This window comes from Globicephala melas, chromosome 10 (genome assembly GCF_963455315.2).
Source record: "Globicephala melas chromosome 10, mGloMel1.2, whole genome shotgun sequence".
NCBI classification, from domain to species: Eukaryota; Metazoa; Chordata; class Mammalia; order Artiodactyla; family Delphinidae; genus Globicephala; species Globicephala melas.
Window position 1 is genome coordinate 46,381,002 of NC_083323.1, and position 21,110 is coordinate 46,402,111.

The 21,110-nt window shown below is 36.2% G+C and overlaps 1 protein-coding gene across 6 annotated transcripts in view; it reads right to left on the reverse strand.

Annotated features, from left to right (window-relative positions):
* CNOT2 (CCR4-NOT transcription complex subunit 2) overlaps positions 1 to 21,110 on the reverse strand; it is a 110,055-nt gene that overhangs the window by 43,282 nt on the left and 45,663 nt on the right. For 4 of the 6 annotated variants that reach the window (XM_060305619.2, XM_030866294.3, XM_060305620.2 and 1 more), the window contains one exon: positions 1,820 to 1,942. In XM_060305619.2, coding sequence (XP_060161602.1) covers positions 1,820 to 1,942 — 123 coding nt within the window. Of the gene's footprint in view, positions 1 to 1,819; positions 1,943 to 12,227; positions 12,286 to 21,110 lie in introns of all 6 variants that reach the window. The other 2 variants (XM_060305624.2, XM_070046395.1) reach the window with 1 other exon arrangement.

Below are 21,110 nucleotides of genomic sequence, written 5' to 3' on the forward strand. Positions count from 1 at the left end.
AAAGTTTTGTGAAGCAAATCATTCTGTTATTTCTGTGACAATTAATCTGGAATAGTAACCAACATATGTATATGAGTGTATGTAATAATTCTGACTAAAAAATTCTGACATATAATACAGTATTTCTGTTCCCTAGAAGACAGACATCTCTGTCATTCATTCTCTGCACATACTTTTTAAAGAATTTCAGTTTGAAAGCTTTATATCTTCCTAATAAGAATGAATGCTTTTCATCAATAAGTAATATTCCACTACCATTTTTGCATCAATCTTAACTTGCACTGTACAATCACAGTAACACACATGCAGATTAGTTTCTGCAGTGATGCTACCGGAAAGACATCCCAAATTATTAAACTATAACATCAAATCTTAAACTTAGAAATTTATGTAAAAAATAATTCAGTTATAATTTACATCAAATAGCAAATAGCTAGAAAGGCAGTAAGATAACAGAAAATTAATTAGATGACATTATTCTGTCAGCTATTCAACTGCACAAGAAAGCCACCAAACACAAAATTTGACAAGAGTCCTAATAATGCACTTGATAGTTTGTTGCCAAAATGACACAATTTTCAAATAAAAATAAAGGGGAGGGCTTCCCTGGTGGCGCAGTAGTCGGGAGTCTGCCTGGCGATGCAGGGGGCACGGATTTGTGCCCCGGTCCGGGAGGATGCCGGCGTGCCGCGGAGCGGCTGGGCCCGTGGGCCATGGCCGCTGGGCCTGCGCGTCCGGAGCCTGTGCTCCGCGACGGGCGAGGCCACAGCAGTGAGGGGCCCGCGTACCGGGGGGGGGGGGATAACACCAAAACAGGAAAACAAAACAAAGCAAAACCCCACCAAAATTCTAACTGAAACCTTGAGTAAGCCTATGTGTGAAATTCTAAGACACAGGAAGTAATTTACTAATGATCAACTTTAATGAAAAATGATGGCATTTGTTACAAAACTTAGAATTTTAAAAGTGTTTTAAAACATCAGAAAGAATCTCATTAGATTAATATCTAGAGTAAATTGCTGTATAGACAGGGAAATTAGGAATAGCAAATTTATAAAAGTTTGAAAGAGGAAAAAAAGTTGGGCAGGTACAAAGTACAAGAATGCAACTGGTTTGACTACAGTATATAGCGTATAATTTAAAGTAGCTTACCAGAATTTGAAAACAACAATGGAATTTATTTTAAAATATTTTATCTATTTGCTAATTATGACTTGGCTGTGCTCTAAATCCTTTCATTCCAAAAGGGATTACTGAACTACTAACCTTCCAAAGCATTTAACTCATACTTCTATAATATATCATCTTCCATGTTTCTGAATACAGTTCTTCAAAACTTTTCTGTTGTAGCATACCTATAGCTAACAGAGGAGAGATGGTCTGCCTATCTGAGGTCTAGGATTATAACCAGAATATCAGAAAGCAAAGGAAAGGTTTCATTGTAGCCTGACATTATATCTTTAAATCTGTACAAATCAGCTTTCTGCTCTTTATAAAAGTATTGTTTTAATATAAAAAGTTATTTCACAAATTAAAAAAACAATCGATGTTCTAGAAGTAATACCTTGTTTACCCCTTGTCTTTTGAGTACTTCCTACCACAGTATTACCATATCTCAACTTGAGAATCATACAGTATTTTGTCTCCAATAAGAATTTAAGAAAGCTCATCATCTTTGTATCCCCAGGGCCTAGCACTATGCCTAAAACACAGTCACTCAACCAAAGGTGGTACTCTACAGTTCATATACTGCTTTTCAGGAATCAGAAAGAGACAGACATATACTATTGAGTAAACACAGCTTAACGGGTTAACTTACATCTTTTTCTGACCGATGTGGAAACATAGAAGACTGGCTGTAGTACATGTTTTCGTCATGGTAGTCACTGTCGACCCCCTCTACAAACTTCTTTCTTGAAGCACCAAACATGCTGTTTGTCACCTAAACAAAAATATTACTTTTATCAAGAATAATGTTTTGGAAAATGTCAGGCTTTACCTTACTCCTATGTGGAAAACATAAAATGAAGGGAGCATTGCTAAGATAAAGAAACAGATCAACTAAGAATTAATGATACAGGTGAGAAAGTCATAACAATGTAGTAGAAAATGTTTACTTTCAGGCCCTGAAATCAAGAGGAGAAACTTAAAGTCTGTCACATGCAATGATTCCAATTATTTTAAAAGAAAAAATATTACTTATTCTTGAAAATTGGCAACCCAATATAATTTTCCCATACAAAGATTTTTTAAAAATTAAGTTTGGGTTTAAATTATTCAAAATTTTCACATGCATCTTCAACATTAGTGTCTTTGTCATTGTTATACCTACTTTTTAAATTATGTTTTCCAGAGCATATCATCTTCACTTACAATCTAAGTTTACTGAGATATAGCACTTTTTGAGTCCATGTATAATGGCACACTGGAAATCTTATCTCAAGCCACAAGCTCTCACTCATGTAATAGTAGGATAATTTTTTCACTCATCATCCTGGTATAAATTTATGATCTCTACTACATAACCTGCTTACTCTTTTGCTTTTTAAGTCTTTACCATATCCAACACTAGTAATTTTGAGCCCTCATCAAGATAATTACTAAATCTGTGCTAATTTTTATTTTATTTTATTTTTTTCCATAAGGTGACCTGTATAAAGCTTCCAAAACTATCAACTGACAGGTTATTTAATTAAGGTCAATGTGTCTTATCCCTAATAGTACTCTGTAGTTCAAAGTAAACTGAAATGTCATGATAGCCTTGTAAAGACTAGAATACACAGTGACTATATTTTTTCACCAAAAAATGGGGAAAAACTCATCAAATTTGACATCTGTCTGGTACACTCATTATGAATAAGGGTATTTTCTTCCACTGTAAGAAAAAAGGAACTTTCTTTTACTTCTCATTTCAAAATGAAACACTGTAGTTACTGCTGTTAATCAGTAGACATGGTGAATTGGTATACTGCAGATTTTAAGGCTAAATTTGATGTGCAAGTTTGTTGAAAACACCCATGTTACTTAATAATTGCTTTATATTTTAAGTTCCTTGTTAAATCTGTAAGAAACTCAAATATTTAAGTATTCTTCCTGTTGAAGTCTGAGAAAAAGCTATTCAGTTAAATATGAATACCAGTCTGAAGACAACTTAACCACTGCTTTGCTGCATGTTTTTAGGCTATATATCTCTTTAGGTGTGAAATACAGAAAGATATTTTCAAGGATCTATTAATTTGTTAGAACATACTTTATCTTCTTTGGGCAGTGGACTCCCTGGTGAATCTCACTCAGGCAAGGGCTTCTATAACTCTGAATGTAATTTTAGGGACTAGGTAGGATCCCTCATGCCTAGCCTCTAACCCCCCCTAAGTAGTCCCTAATAGGAAAGAGAGGTTTTTTAGTGAGTTTTATTTCAGAAAAGTAACAGTGGAAAAAAGCACTTTAGAGTCTGCAAATTAAGACTCTTTACACATGAGATTTTAAAGGTTTGTTTTGTAAAAGTTAAGGATACATTTAATTCTCTTTAAAGGACAATTACTACTGAGCTCTAATTCTAAAAAAGGATAAACACAGGAAAATGGCATGAAACTTGCAGAATTCACTAAAATTTCAGGAGCGTACCAAGATATCTCTCATCAAATTTTACGTACATAAGTTAAGTCAAATGGATGCAAAGTGAACTCTTAACAATTGTGATGTAACATTCATCATCAAAACCAATTACAGACTCTTAGAATCCTAAAATTGAAATTAATTGTACTGAATAAAAAAACTTCATTCTAATATTGTGCAAAGAGGTTTAACTGTTTTGAAAGCAAAACTAAACACGTGAAATGCCTCAGACAGAGGAAAACAGAAATGTTCTCTTTCATCAATACCAAATTTTCCCAGACTCACTGTGTGTGTGCCAGAGGGAGGGAGAGAAAACACAAACATGTAGAATTTCATTTTTGTTTTGTGTGCTTCGACACAAATTACACAACACTGAAAATACTAATTATTTTTACATGACTTCAGCAAAAAAAAAAAAAAAAAAAAAAAGAGGTAAGAGTGTAATACTCTGCCTTCAAATGCAAGCCCCAGTCCCAGGGATGGGTACTGGTATGAAACAAAGAATTCTCTGATCCATGGCAAAATCAGAAAGAAAAAGGAGGACAACATAGTAAGTTTTACAAAAAAGCTAATTTTGGGCTTCTCTGGTGGCGCAGTGGTTAAGAATCCACCTGCCAATGCAGGGGACACGGGTTTGAGCCCTGGTCCAGGAAGATCCCACATGCCGTGGAGCAACTAAACCCTGTGCCACAACTACTGAGACTGCGTTCTAGAGCCCGCGAGCCACAACTACTGAGCCCACATGCCTACAGCCCGTGCGCCTAGAGCCCATGCTCTGCAACAAGAGAAGCCACTGCAATGAGAAGCCCACACACCACAAGGAAGAGTAGCCCCCGCTCGCCGCAGCTAGAGAAAGCCAGCGCACAGCAACAAAGACCCAACTCAGTCAAAAAAAAAAAAGATAGTTTTATTTAATTTTAAAGGGTGTGTCCTGTATTCCATATAGAATGATGGAATGGAGTAGAAAAGTATTTTAGACTAGCCAGGAAGGGTGAAACTAGGAAAGTAACAATGAAGCAGAGAAGTAAAGGAACTAACTAGCTAAAGACAGGAAGAGCAGTCAGTGCAAAAGTGAACAAGGTCCTCAGTGGTGCGGCTCAAACAGAATGAATTCAGTGGAAGATGGTAGGAACTGAAGTCAGAGATACTAGTGTGAGCAGATCATGTGTCTTGCAGGCCTGGGGAACTCTGGATTTTATTCTATGTGAAATGAGAAGTCAAGAGAGGATTTTGGGGAATTCCCTGGTGGTCCAGTGGTTAGGACTCAGTGCTTTCACTGCCATGGGCCCAGGTTCAACACCTGGTCGGGGAACTAAGATCCCACAAGCTGCACGATGCAGTCAAAAAAAAAAAAAAAAAAAAAAAAAGAGAGAGAGAGGATCTGTGGGCAGTTTAAGTGACATAATTTGGCATATTTTATTTATGTATATATTTAATATGAGTGTAGCTACTCTGTAAGGAATGGACAAAAGAGGGGACAAGAGTGGAAGCAGGGAAACAGGTTGGTGAGAGAAGATGGTGGCTCAGACTACAGTGGTAGTGGTAGGGGATATGTCAACACTGTACTGAAATATATTAAAATTACTGGTTATATCACATATATTAAAGTCAATTTGATAAATAGAAATTTAAAATACTAATTTAAAAACAAAATCATACTTCATTCTACATTACATATAAAATTTGTTCAGATATTTGGTATATACAATTTGTCAGCTTTCTTCAAGCAAACATATAAAGGGCTTACATCAATTCTGTTAACTGACCACCTTCTCTCTCAACTCTCGTATCACATGTTTTAACAAAGGAGAAGTAAAAACTGAGATTTCATCAAGAAAAATACATGAAATATGTTGTACCAAAAGCAATGTTTCTTAAGTCTTTTTTGAATACAGATCTAAAACATGTAACTAAGACATTTTACATTTGCTTTGATTCCATAAGAACTAATCAGGATACACACACACACACACACACACACACACACACACACACACATGTTAGCTTACACTAATTCTTTCTATTAGCCTGACAACCCCCCCCCCGCCCCCAAAAAAGAGTTGGCCTCAAAATGTAGTAGAGAGGAATTAAACTGACAAGCAGAATGGAAGCACTAAGTTGGCTGGCTGTTCCCAGTAAACACCTTCATTACTTAATTAGGACTAGCTATGAGTTCCTAAGGTCTAACATTCTTAATATATAAATATAATATTTCAAAGCCAAATGCAGTAACTCAGAATACTCACAGAGAATTCATAAAACCTCAAACTTGAGATAATCTTAACCAACAACTTCAAAGATGGGTAAAGTGGTCCCTGATCCAGGTGGGATGAACGGTAATTACAAAAGGGAAAGAATAAGAGGCAAGGCCTGGAGCTTTTTAAATGGTCACAGAAACAAAGTAGGACACTTTACAAGTGAAACTTCAAAAATAAATTTAGATAGATAAATAAGTATATAGATAGGTAGACAGATAGGAAAGGGTGAAAAATAGATCATATCCAAGGCAGGATGGGCGGTATATAATCTTGCACAATTTTCCTTCAGCAAGACCTCTGGAGAGGAACTTACTCTAAAATCATTTATTGTCTATCATGCTGGCATGCTGGCCCAGGCACGGAATCCTATTCCCAGGGAACAGAAACACATCCCATGGCAGAGTGTCCTTTTCCTGATAGCAAACAAATATAGTTTGATTTTGAAATCTATCTCCAGTCTTAAAGTTCCAGCAGCATATTTTAAAGTGCTGCTAGACATTTCTGTATGAGAAGTGCATTTTAATAAACGAAATCAGTAATATTTAAAACTGACTTTCCGAGTTACTTTCTCCTGTTCTGTTCTGCATTATCATCACATTCTAACCTTTCTTCACAGTGGCTTTCACATTTGTTTTTTGCCATTCTACCTATCACCTTCTTAGTTTAAGCTATGGACTAGATTTTTTTTAGCCCTTTGACTGATCTCCCTTCACTTTTCAGTGAACATGCTGAGGGTTTCCTATATGAATTATGCCAAAAATTGTGCTAATGAACACAAAAGCTGAGTAACAGCCCCAAGTCTTGAACAAGCTCACAGCCTAGTTAGGAGAAACACCTGTAAATAAACAATTACAGTATGAAAATCTGTATAGGTGTTTTGGGAACACAAATAAGGGAATATCTAACTCTATCTGAGGGAAACAACTGAAAGGTCTTATAAAGTAATATTTGAACAAATATTTAAATTTGTTAAAAAAATTTTTATTTAAAAAAAAGGAGAAGAGTGTAGGGTGGGAGATGAAGCAAACTTTGGCATAAGAAACAGCAGGCATAAGTTCTCGGAAGTGAGAGAAAGCCCAGAAACACAAAACTTTTAATACAGCCAACAAGGAGGATGTCTGGAAGGACAATGATAGGTGGTAAGGAAAAATAGGCTAAATTTCAATGCCAGGTTAATAGGGCAAGGATATAGACGGGAAAGCCAGATACAAAAATCTAGGTGAAGACTTCCTTCAACTAACACTTTACTATGATGTCATATTCATAACCACTACAATGACTTTGTCACTTTCCTACTCTCATATCTCTTGTTAATTTCCCCTAAAGGATGCAGACCAATATTCCTGAGATCACGACCTTAACATAATTTTGCAGCAGTAATTATCTCAAAATCCAACAACAACCTTATGCCTCAGCTTAGTTTGGGTTATTCACAATTGTTCCTGTACATGATAATCTCTGGAAAATGCCATCTGTAACCCCTGACATCTTCAACAATTAAAACTCAAGCTGAGCAGATTAACTCTAAATATTTATTGAAATCATCCATATCTTTCTATCTCTGTCATTTCTGAGAACAAGCATTTCCAATATCCTTCAATCAGGTCTTTATTAATCCATTCTCATTCCCCTCAAATTTACTTTCCCACATCAGCCAAGTAAATTTTTAAAATAAAAATTTAACAGTCATGGCCCTGCTGATTGAAATGCCTCAACAGCCTTCCAAATCAGTAATAAGGCTTATTAAGGCCCTATGTAACCTCTCTGACCTTAACTGTCTCCACAGGTCCCCTGCCACCACTAAACTACTGCCACACCTTCAGTTACTCAAACACAAGTTCTCTTCCGCCTCCAGACCTTTGCATAGGCTGATACCTCTACTTAGAATGCTCTTTCTCCCACTCTTTGAAACTTTCATACTGAATCAGGACCCCTGGCTTGCAGTCATTGAAAATACTTTATCATAACTATAATTATACAATAATAAGAAATAACTTTTATTGACCACTTACTATGCCAGGCAATATACTCCAAATGTTTCAAAATGTATTTACATAATCTTCATAATTTACTTAGTAATAACTATATAAACATGTATGTAATCCTCATGTATTTACTTATTTAGTCTTCATTTTTAGATGAGAAAACTGAGAACTGGAGAAGTTGGGTAACTTGCCCAAGGTCACATATCTGATATGCCCAAGATTCCACATCTGATAATTGACAGAGATGGGATATGATCCCAGACAATCTGTTAGAGTCCCCCCTTTTAACCACGATAGTACACTGACTCTCAGAGATACAACTAATAGTTTAATGTTTGTATTCTCCCCAAATTGTAAGCTTCATGACAGGAGAAGCAGTAAAGGGCAAAAAGGGGTGCGGGGCTTACTTTGCAGTAAACAATGGTAAGCAGAGGGTGCCACATCAAATATTTGTGCATGTCAAAAAAAGATCTCTTTAGCGGAAGAATGAGAATGAACTGCCTGGACAGAGGTATGTGAAACAAAAGCTAGTCTCTACCAGACTGATCATATCTATTTTAGAGAAAGCAACATTAATTTTAGAATAAAATTATGCTTAAAAGAAAGAACACCACCACCACATCAATTAAAAAGTAATTACTATTTCCATATTCCAAATTAACTAATATTTTTACTTTCAAAATACAGTGAACATAATTTAATCATTCAAGGAATTAGAATGGTTATTACAAAACTCTAAATTTTTATTATAAGCTACTGAAATAGACACTGTAGCATTAAACGAGTAGAATATGTTTACCAATTGGGTTAAAACAAGACCAAATCCCTGATGGCAACTTTTTCTTGTGATTCTATTTCTAAAGTAGCCAGGAGTTTTACTGTTAACATGCTGATACACGTGTCCCATCATAAAATCAACTCTTTCACAACACTGAAGTACGAAGACTTTTCTATAGCCAGCAGCTTTTCATCTTTAGCAACAGAGTAAGCATCCACCTGTATTATAAAGGGTAAAGAGAACCAAATGTAGGTGGGGGTTGGGGGTGACAGGACTGCTCTTTTACTACTGTTTCCCTAATGGAGATTTTACTATTTCACTCTGATTGCTGAATACAAAATCTGACTTCTTACTTTTCCCTCCCAATTTCATATTCACTATCAGCAAACACTTCACACCCATACAAATACACACAAGTTCTCTGTTGTTTATAAAGCAGGCAGAAAATTAATAAAAATCACAGTCAATTTCCATTAACATTTATCTGCCTTTATCAAGATGTAGTCAATCAAAATTGAAACCAATCATGAGAAGCCATAATATCTGAAGATAATCTGGTTATCTTTATTACTGGCTTTTAGAGGGAAAAGCTGATAGGTCAAATCCACTGAGACACTGCCCAAAATCTATGGAACTAGAATACTGTACACCTATATCAAATATGATATACTACCACCTAGAAATATTTATAACCCAAGGAATTTGTTTTAGTGGTATTTTTTGGTAATAGAATTCTGAGCTACCAATCCTACTTCACAACTTATAAATAATCCTAATTTTATTTCGTTCCGGAAAACACTAAAAAAAAAAAAAAAAAGAAAAGAAAAGAAATGGGATTAAATAAAGAAGAGAAAGGCACTTACATTAGAAAAAAATCTAGCTCCTCAAAGAACAAAGAATTTAATATCTGGAAGTCTTTAGGAAAAGAATGATCTTTCCTCTTATTAAAAAACATACTACTCGAAGTCCTACTAGTTCTAGAATACTGTGGCTTGATATAATATAAATAAATGTATAATTAATAGTTTACTAATCTACTTAGGATGGATCTAAAAAAAGTGAAGATTTAGATAAATTTTAAATTGATAATTTCTAAATTCATCAATTTAAATTGATACGGAAATAAAAGCAATTCATTTCATAGTTTTAGTAAATGCAGACTGCCTGATAAATGAGCAATAAAAGGCTTAATGAACACTGAAAAGGCAGTTAACAGGTAGATGCAAAGGAAACTGACTGGAAATGTGATTCAGCAGGAAACTAGGGGCTTACAGGAACATATCAACAATCATTATTTTGGAGAGTAGTTAAATATTTTGGCACAGAGTTCTGTACAGGGGTTACAGGAATACTTCGTAAGAGATATCATCCCCCACAAAGCAGGGTAGCTCACATTTGATAAAAAGATAGAGAGGGCAAGCCAGGAGAGCGATGAAAACACATCACTCTTCCTAATCCAATAACTGTTTACTGAAATCTGGTACCTGAAGCTGCTTTACTGAGATGACATTCCCAAAACCATGTACACCATACCTTAGGGTGTGCCCCCACCAAATCTACAAACCCTCTAAAGAGTATTACCAAAAGGCCTATCAGCTCTCCTGATCAGTCTGACTTTGATCTAGGGAGAATATGTTGTGCATGCTTCAACTTGAAGAAACAGATTTTGTGGTTTTTCAAATTCTTAAAGTTGCCTGTATCAATATGCCTCATGCAGATTCAAACTTATAACCACTAACATACAAGCTTAAAAGACACGTGCATCATCCTAAAATCAAAACACTAATAACTCAAAAAGTGCTAACTGTAAAAAAAGCACACCATCATATATTAACTGAAAAACCAACTATAAATGGTATGCCTTATGACCAATAAGTTAGATTTGAGAACTCACACAATAGGGCCTAAAATTAATAAGCAATATTTTATCCTTAAATATTAAGATATAAATTTATAAATTACAAGTGGAAGAACATATAACAGTAGAAAGCCCATAAGTTTAGAATATAAAACAAATCCTCTAAGTATGAAGGAAATGTTTTTAATGAGGTTGAATATCTCACACCAGTGTCAGAGGTGGGGGTGGGGAGCACTCCCTAATGCAGAGGAGAGAGGGTGGGAATCCATAAGAAACTGATGGATGGTCTGCTTTGCTGGGGGATATGGATTTCTACAAGCCTCCCAATAAATTTAAGAAATGCTCGAACTTAGAGGGAAGGAGAGAGAAACTGCTGAGGATTCTGTATTTTGAGGCCCTGCTTTGAGACCTGAAATGCCAAATATTTGGTGCCCCAATCTCTTTAATCCTGACATACTTTCTCTGAAGAAATGTTAGCCATCACAGGCTATATTCTATTTTTCCTGGGTATAATTTTGAATGTCTTGTTATGTGCAAAAGAATCTAGAAATAACGTGAATAAGAATTACATGGGATAGATCTGGGAGAACTAAAGAAACAAATTTTTTTTTTTTTTTTTTTGCAGTACGCGGGCCCCTCACTGCTGTGGCCTCTCCCGTCGCGGAGCACAGGCTCCAGACGCGCAGGCTCAGCGGCCACGGCTCACGGGCCCAGCTGCCCCACGGCACATGGGATCCTCCCAGACCAGGGCACGAACCCGCGGCCCCAGCATCGGCAGGCGGACTCTCAACCACTGCGCCACCAGGGAAGCCCAAGAAACAATTTTTGAAGCCTTTCTGAGAAGAACCTAAAATGATAGTATTTATTTGTGAGCAAAGTAGTGCAGACCCAGGGCTACACTGCTATAGAACTATTTCTAAAAATTCTGCATTAAGAAAAAAAAATCTGTATTGTTAGATCATGATTTCGGATACAAGGAACACAAGCAGAAAATGACAGGAGTGTTAGCATTACACACACACACACACACACACACACACACACACACACACACACAAAATTTGGGTGAGCTGTTCACTCAACAAATGTTTGCTGAACTTTGTACCAGATATTGTGCCTTCACTGCTTCTATACTTATCTTTGTTAACCTCAAATCTAGAGATGGGTAGAAATGTTCCAGTCTTCCTGTCTAGATTTCAAGGAAAAAGATGTTTGAAGTTTCTATTCTTTCAAATTTTAAAAATATAGCTACTTGCCTGAAACTTTGGGAAAGGGAAGAACAGCATGTCTAAAGCTAGTGGAAGGAAACTAAAATATGCCTCCTTCTGATACCAAGTTAAATGTAGCAAAATTTTTAGTCTATGGATTTATGCTTTCCCTGACCTTTTCTCTTAGCTTCTTTTCTGAACATGAGTTTTCTGGTCCTGCTATACTCTGTGGAGAATATGAAGTTTTAAAAAAATCTAACAAACTTCCTTTGTATTACAACATTAATGGTTTATTCAGTTTAAGGTTTTCCCTCTTTCACATCTAACTAATAAGAAATGAAATTATTTCTTAGAACACTAGGACTTTAATAATTTATGAGATAATTTTATGAAAAAAATAATTTATAAGAAACACTATATTTTTAAACTAACAAAATGACTCACTGACAAAATGGCCCAACATCCACCCTTAAAATACTGATGACAGCACCGTTTTTCCCCCGGTCTTTCCCACCACCTACTTACCTGTGCAATTTCTTTCAACATTGGCTACTCTGGGGATTGGAAAGCTCAGGGCTGGAGGCTGAAGTGAAGAAGGAAAGGTTGGAGGGTGAGCCATGGCACCAGCCCCGCACTAGGAGCGCCCCTGAGATACTACAGCAGGGTTGACACCATAGCTCTGAAGTTCAAACTCCAGCAAACGATAAGAAAGGAGTCCAACCAGAACATGATAAACGATGGGATTCTTCCGCTCTTTGAAAAATAAGGAAATCATGCTATAAAGATCTGAATGTCCAGTTTCAACATTATGACTCCCTGTTCACCTCTTCATCATTCCCCAACCCCAGATTCACCTCAGACTGATTCAAAGTGCTAATCAAAACAAAGAGGGTGGGGGGTGAAGCGCACAAGTAGAGCTTTCTATAAACTTGCACACAGAAAATGAGGATAGGGCTCACCTGGCCATCATAAAAACGTGCAAGACAATATGTTAAAATACTCTGCCTATCTGCCCCTTGAATACTTTCTTGCTCTCCTAAGCACTCAACATTAAATCTAAGGCTCTCATACGCATTAACATTAATACCATCAGCCAGCAAAATGACAGCTGGACTATTTCGATGTATTGATATTTAAATTCCTAAAATTGGGCCAATGAGCTTTTCAAAACCCAGGGATAACTTTCGGTATAAGGATATTCCTTGGGGGAATTTCCTGGCAAGTCCAGCGGTTAGGACTCCACACTTCTGCTGGGGGCCGGGGTTTGATCCCTGGTCAGGGAACTAAGATCTTGTGAGCCGTGCAGCATGGCCAAAAAAAAAAGTATATTCCTTGGGAGGAGACTAATTTTTTAAAAGTGTTCCACTCTGATAAAAGCAAATGAGGACCCCCTCAACTAAAATAACTTTAATCAAACTAGATGATAAAAAAATCATAGACTTTTAAAGAAATAAATCTAAATACAGGACTTAAACTGTGACTTTTATGAGAATGAATCCTCACTTTATAATATAAAAAGTAAATTACTGATTCAGAGGAAACTAGACTCTGATTATTATGACTACTAAAGCTAATAAAAATAGATGCTCATTTAAGTTATTTAAAGATAACATCTACTCAATAACAAATATTATTGGAGGTGGCAAATGTTTTAAAACAGTAAATTACATACAGTGAAGTATCAGAATCCTAAATTATGTTATATGAAGCAATTAAAAATAAAAAGTATTCCTTTAGCAAGGGAACACAGGACTTTTAAAATACTTCTAAACATCTTGCCATATAAATTAATTCAGTAAACATTATTCAGTGAGCATCTACAATGTAATACGCTAAATATATTTACATTTATACCCTTATGTACTTTACCCATTTGATGCTCAGAATAAAGAACATCACAAATCAAAAGGAGTAAAGAAGAAAACACATTTACAATGCTCCTGCACCATTACTCTGGCCTCCAGGCCTTAGTGAACTTACCCTTCATTACCCGCAATCTCCTACCATTTCCCCCTTCTCTTATTGTGTTCCTGCCCGACTGCCCCACTCCCCTTGCCATTCCTCAAACACAAAAGGCATACTCCTGTCTTCAGACCTTTGTACTTCTTGTACCATTCAAGAATGCTTTCTTTTTAGGTATCTACATGGCTTCACCTCACCATACTTCATATATTGAGCCATCCTAGTGAGGACTTCACTGTTTATTCTATTTAAAAGTATACTGTCCTTTTCCCCAACCCCTTATGCACTCTCTATCCCCTTTCCTGTTTTAATTTTTCCTCCATAGCATGTACCAAAATATAATACACAATGCATTTTATTTATTTTGTTTAATGTCCTCCTATACTCTAAAATATCAGCTCCACGAGAACAGAATTTATTTATTTATTTCGTCTCTTTGTTCACTTCTGTCTCCACACAATCTGGAACAGTGCCTGGCACTGAGTAGGCCCATAACATGAACGTGTCCTCCTCTTACTCCACACATGCTGTTACTTGAGCGTTATTTGACAGTAACCCATCACTGCAGTGCTTACAGTACATGTGAAAATTTTATGAGCATAACAATTATTTTAAAACTTAATGGAATTATGTCAAAAATTAATGTTAATTTTTGCATTTCTGAAACATATGAATAAAGTTGTTTTATGCCTTTTTCCACTGAAATTGACAACCACTTCCAAAATACCTAATAGACTAACAGACACCTTCAGTGGTTAGAATGCCATGCCATAAGAAGTACCAAATAAGGATTTGGAGATGAAAATTTTTTTTTTCTATTTCCCAAACTTTTTCTCAAGTTAGATTACCTTTTTAAAAAAAGTTATTTCACGAGTATTTCAGACTTAACAGTTTAATATGAGACAACACACATTTCTTTTCTATCAAAAAATCCCACTAGAAAAATTATACTACTTAGAGCCACTGGGTTGCACTGTAGTCCATGGGAATATGCACTCCTTGAGAACAGTGTACCACTACAGCAGCCTAACACAGTGGGCCTGGTACAAATAAGCACTAATATGTGTTGAGAGTTTATCAAATGATAGGTATTACTCAAAGCACTTTATATATATTACCTTACTTAATCATAACAAAACCCCTATAAGATATACTTTTACCTCAAATTGAGGCACAGAAGGGTAGGGCCTATGGACTCTCATTAGATTGAAAATATTTCTCTATCACAGTTATCATGAAGAATACCCAGTCCCTGCAACCCCAGTAAGATACTAAAGATTTAATCTCCACAAAAACCCAAGTGGATAGACTCCAAATTTTAGAAGTTAGCCGAAGCATAGGTGAGGGTGAGGCATGGGCTTGAAAATTGAGAGGTGAAGACCTACATTCTGAGCTGTGGGATCCTCCGCTTTCTTTCCTTAACCTGCTTACAGAACAGTCAGTCAGATTTAAGAACCACTCCTCTACCCTACCTCTCTACCTGTGGAAAAACTGAATTGCTCCGGAGAAACAAATGTCACACACTATCATATTTTTTTATCTTAGGTATTGGAATATACCAAAGACCTGTCCTATTCTAGGATGTGATAGTTTAGGGTGAATATGACTTGAACTTATGTTTAGAGGGCATGTGAAATTGAGAACCAGGTATATTCATCTACTCTAACCCTAAAAGTGGCCCTAAAGTAAAGTGCTTGAAGAAACTAGATCCTAAAGATTATAGGTGGGGAATTTTTGAAATGTATGTCATCAGTATGCCCATATTCAAGCAGAGATAAAAGAAGCTCAACTAAAAGAACTGTGGACTGGGACTTCCCTGGCGGTCCAGTGGTTAAGACTCCATGCTTCCAACTGCGGGGGGCGCAGGTTTGATCCCCGGCTGGGGAACTGGGATCCCACATGCCACGCAGCACGGCAAAAAAAAAAAAAAAAAAAAAGAACTGTGGATTGACATGACAATTGTGGGTTAGGTAAACTTTCTTTTTTTATTTTTATTTTTTAATTTTTTTGCAGTACGTGGGCCTCTCACTGTTGTGGCCTCTCCCGTCGCGGAGCACAGGCTCCGGACGCGCAGGCTCAGCGGCCATGGCTCACGGGCCCAGCCGCTCCGCGGCATGTGGGATCTTCCTGGACCGGGGCATGAACCCGTGTCCCCTGCATCGGCAGGCGGACTCTCAATCACTGCGCCACCAGGGAAGCCCAACTTTCTTTTTAAAGGGGCTATCTTGAAGATCATGACTCAAACTTTCAAGGAACTAAGGTAAGGTGACAGGCAGTGAAAGGAATCACAAAATGCAAAATTCTTAAATAAAAATTTAATGATTTTAATGTTGTCTATGTTACACATAACTTAAAAAGCTTTAAAAAAATTTAAAGTCCTTCAAGTAGAAGGAAAATGATACTATAAAGAAAGAAGGGAAGGAAGGAAAAAAACACAACCTCCTGGATTGATAGTGTCTTAGGCACTGGCAGAAGCAAACACAAATCCCCTTGGGAAAAATGTCTTTCCATCTAGTCCTCAAAGAAGTCACACAGATTTCTAAGAAACATAAAATGGTAACTTACACACCTACAAGGAATCAAGGTATCATAAGTGAGAACCAGAAGAAGCAAAAGACATGAGAATGATCTGTGGCAACTTTCAGCTGCTGGATTTATCACATATTAAATATAAGCATGTATAAAATGATTAAATAAATAAAAGAAGATATATTAGAGTCGAAATCTAAAAAAAATAATGGTAAAAATGTGAAAAATAATGATAAATACGTGGGTATAGAAGACATAGACAAGATTAACGAACTTGATCTAATGGAAACAGAGCAATACACCTGCCAACTGGTCAATATGCATTTTGTTCAAGTAAGTAAACAAATAATTGATATCATACTGATCACATTCTCTAGCTACAGCAGAATATGTGAGAAGTCAGCAATATGAAGATAATTAGAAAAGCCTCATAAGTTTGGAAAATTAAAAACACTTAAGACTAAAGAACAGTAAAACAAAACCTAAGGAATAAAAGGAAATATCAATAACTTAAAGAGTATAAATTGATGAGTATAAAACAAAAAATAAATTTAAAGCAAGGGTGACAAATAAGATGAAAAGGCACACAGTCAACAATCTTACGGATGAAAAAAGGTGCTAAAAATATTTAAATATTATTAATATTTAAATATAAATATTTAATATAAATATTTAAATAGGTAGCATTATGAATAATTTCTTAATCCTGATAAAGAATATCTACCAAAAAAACCCAAAACCTGCATCAAACATCATATTTACTGGTGATAAAGTTTGTAAGACAAGTAACAAGAGAAAGATTCCTACTACTAACACTTCTACTCAACCTTGTATCAGAAATATGAGTGCGTTCTGAAAAGAAACGCAAGTTACAAAAATTGTAAAGTATCAAAACTGGAATTTCCAGATGATATATTTATTTACATGAAAGAACCTACCCCACAAATAACCTACAGATAAATTATAAGAATAAAAATTTAGGGACTTCCCTGGTGGTCCAGTGGTAAAGAATCCACGTTCCAATGAAGGGGACACGGGTTTGATCCCTGGTTGGGGAACTAAGATCCCACATGCCGTGAGGCAACTAAGCCCGAGCACAACTACTGAGCTCATGCCCCTCAACCAGAGAGCCTGCGAACCGCAAACTACAGAGCCCACGTACTCTGGACCCCGTGCGCCCTGGAGCCCGCGCACCACAACTAGAGAGAAGCCTGCACCCCCCGACAAAGAGCCCACACCACAACGGAAGATCTTGCATGCCTCAACGAAGACCCCGTGTGCCGCAACTAAGACCTGATGCAGCCAAAAAAACAGTAATCAAGTTTAAAAGTCAACTGTATGTCAATATAACAGTAACATCTATAAAATATAATTTTAAAAATACAATTTACCAAAAAAAAGCAACAAAAGTACTTATGTATAACTCTGACTAAAGATTTATAATTCCATTATTAAAAAAAATACAACTTTATTGAGAGAAAATACAGAAGACCTCAGTGTATGAATTCAGGGAGAGGAAGAATAACATAAACATATCATTTCTTCCCCAAATAAAAATGAAGTCAATAAAATTCCACTTGTAAACACAATGACTTTTTTTTTTTTTTCAAATTCTAAATCTGTCACTGAACAAAAGGCCAAGAAAGTCAAGAAAATAATAAAGACCAAGGTGGAGAGACAGACACGAAGATTTAACACAAAGCTATAGTAGTTGAGAATGTGGGACACTGGTGCAGGCAGAGACAAACACATCAAAGTAATAAAATAGATATTTAATTTTCATAAAATTTGAGACTACGACATGGTTCAGAAAACTTCTCTAACTTCATAAAGCTCCTTCTGTTGTTTTCATGCAGTCTCTAAAAGTACAATGGCAAGTTTGCTGAGGTTTTCTTGTCTCTGTTCCCCTCTCCCACTTTAATCTGCTCCTTCTCTTTCCTCTGTCCCTGTTGTCCCTATCCTGCTCAATTTTGATTCCACTCCCAGAAACTTCTCAACAGGGTCCTGGAAGGGAGCACTGGTGGGTCAGTCTTGAGAATTCAGAGCTAGGCAGCTCAAGTCACTTTAGGCCTCACCACAGGTCCCTTAACCCTGATCTAATAAAGTGGGCAAAACCTCCCCAATTTCAAATTGGCTAATCACACTTACCACTTTCAAAATGTCTCTTCACCACTTTGAGGTGCTTCTATGCCCAGGTCCATACACCCCAATGCTTCTATGTTCTCATGCATAAAAACTGATAAATTTAGGTCTTTTGTTAGACTTTCACCTGCTTATATTTTGAGGTTCATGGAGATATTTCATCCCCAGTTTTTGTTACAAATGTTTTCATGGGTTTTGGTTTTCTATCTAGTTGTTCTATTTTTATATGGGAATTCAGAAAAATTAAAACAAAAAACTAAGCTGTCACCATCAGTGCAATCATCCCAGAATCTAAGTAAGGCCTGAGATATTTTAAAAGGTAACTATGCACCAGTGTTTTCTTAGGTCAGTCTCCCAAAGCAATAGAAATAAAAGCAAAAATAAACAAATGGGACCTAATCAAGCTTACAAGCTTTTGCACAGCAAAGGAAACCATAAACAAAATGAAAAGACAACCTAGGGACTGTGAGAAAATATTTGTAAATGATGCAGCCGACAAGGGCTTAATTTCCAAAATATACAAACAGCTCATACAATTCAATAACAACAACAAAATCAAATCAAAAAATGGGCAGAAGACCTAAATAGACATTTCTCCGACGAAGACGTACAGATGGCCAATATGCACATGAAAAGATACTCATCATTGCTGATTACTAGAGTAATGCAAATCAAAACTACAATGAGGTACTACCTCACACCAATCAGAATAGCCATCATTAAAAAGTCTACAAATAATAAATGCTGGAGAGGGTGTGGAGAAAAGGGAACACTCTCACACTGTGGTGGGAATATAAATTGGTGCAGCCACTATGGAAAACACTATGGAGGTTCCTCAAGTTGCCATATGATCCAGGAATCCTACTCCTGGGTGTATACCCTGACAAAACTGTAATTCAAGAAGATACATGCACCCCCATGTTCATAGTAGCACTATTTACAATAGCCAAGACATGGAAACATCTGTCCATCAACAGATGAATGGATAAAGAAGATGTGGTACATATATGCAATGGAATACTATTCAGCCATAAAAAAGACTGAAATAATGCCATTTGCAGCAACATGGATGCAACTAGAGATCATCATACTAAGGCAGAAAGAGAAAGACAAATACCATATGATATCACTTAAATGTGGAATCTAAAATATGACACAAATGAACCTATCTATGAAAAAGAATCACAGACACAGAGAACAGACTGGTGGTTACCAAGGGGGCAGGGGTTGGGGGAGGGATGGAGTGGGAGGTTGGGGTTAGCAGATGTAAGCTTTTATATATATCGACATATACATTGATATATAGGTATATATCCAATAGGATGAATAAACATCAAGGTCCTACTGTATAGCACAGAGAATAATATTCAATATCCTATGATAAACTATAACGGAAAAGAGTATTTTTAAAAAAGTATATATATGTATAACTGAATCACTTTGCTGTACAGCAGTAATTAACACAACACTGTAAATCAACTATACTTCAATTAAAAAAATAGTAACTTTGCTTCTATATTTTCTGATTGATAGAAGTATCTACACTAATGTTTTAACTTTCTATTTAATGATGAACACATTCCATATTCATGATTGGGGCAAATTATTTAAATATAAAATGTATTTCTGAAAGAGAAAACAATATTTCACGTGTAAAAGCCTAGAGCTAAGTTCCCAAAGGAGCACCACAGTGAAGACAAAAGGATGCCGCCAGATATTTTAAATCTTCTCAGGGAACACATCAGATATCAGATATCTGTCAGATATCAGATACCACCTGAACTACATAAGTGGTTTAGACCTAATTACTTAATTTAACAAAACTGTTAACATTTCACAGTGGCCCAGGGGCACTGTGAAAAAATTACGAAGATACTAAGGGTGCCATAGAACCATGTACCTTAGTGAAACCTGCTTTGTGGAAAACAAATGTCAGCTCATTTGATGATTTCAGAATATGAGTAAAAAAGTATCAGAACATATAATGCATTCAAAGAAAGACCAACATTGTTAGCATCACGTAATAAACCAACCAATGAGGAACTTGGGAATTCATTTAATTTGATGTTTTTGGTTGGCCAGAGGAAGAAGAAAAAGATGAGCCATGAATGACAAATAAATGTCAAAATTTATTTGAAACAAATATTTAGGTCATGGAGTCAAAATAACTTTTGCAGCTGATAATATGATCGTGACATGAGCAGAAGCATCACATTTAAAGTGCAATTACAAAAGCGATCTCATTTTAGCAGGAATTGTATAACTGCAAGTGAAGACAACTTAACAGTCACCAATTTGAGTTTTTTATTCCCCTTCCTTCATCCTGTGGCTACAGCCATTTGTTTCCAAGAGTTTCAAGAGCAGTAAACTATGAACCAGTTCACTGATTTCAAGTACTTATTTTTGAACGAATTCCTTCCTCAGCTCACTCTTACTCACCTTAACCCAGGGCCAAACAGCAAGGATGTCTAAAGCCTCCGTCTTTCTGTTCTACGCGCTAGACCTATTCTGACAACTCTTGAATTGCTAAGTATTCATTTTTCAAAAATTCTTTTCCATTTTAAGTTTTCTTTTTATTATGCATCTTTAACGTACGTAATATATCAGATTCCAAGTGCTTTGATGCTGGTGCTGTTTTCAATCATACTAGAAGCTATCAAGAAAAGGTTATAAGCTACTATGCTACAACTATGACTCTAAGATACCATCAGTTGTAAAATACATCCTGATAGCAGAAAGATAAAAATTTTCAATAATGTGTTATCACTTATAATA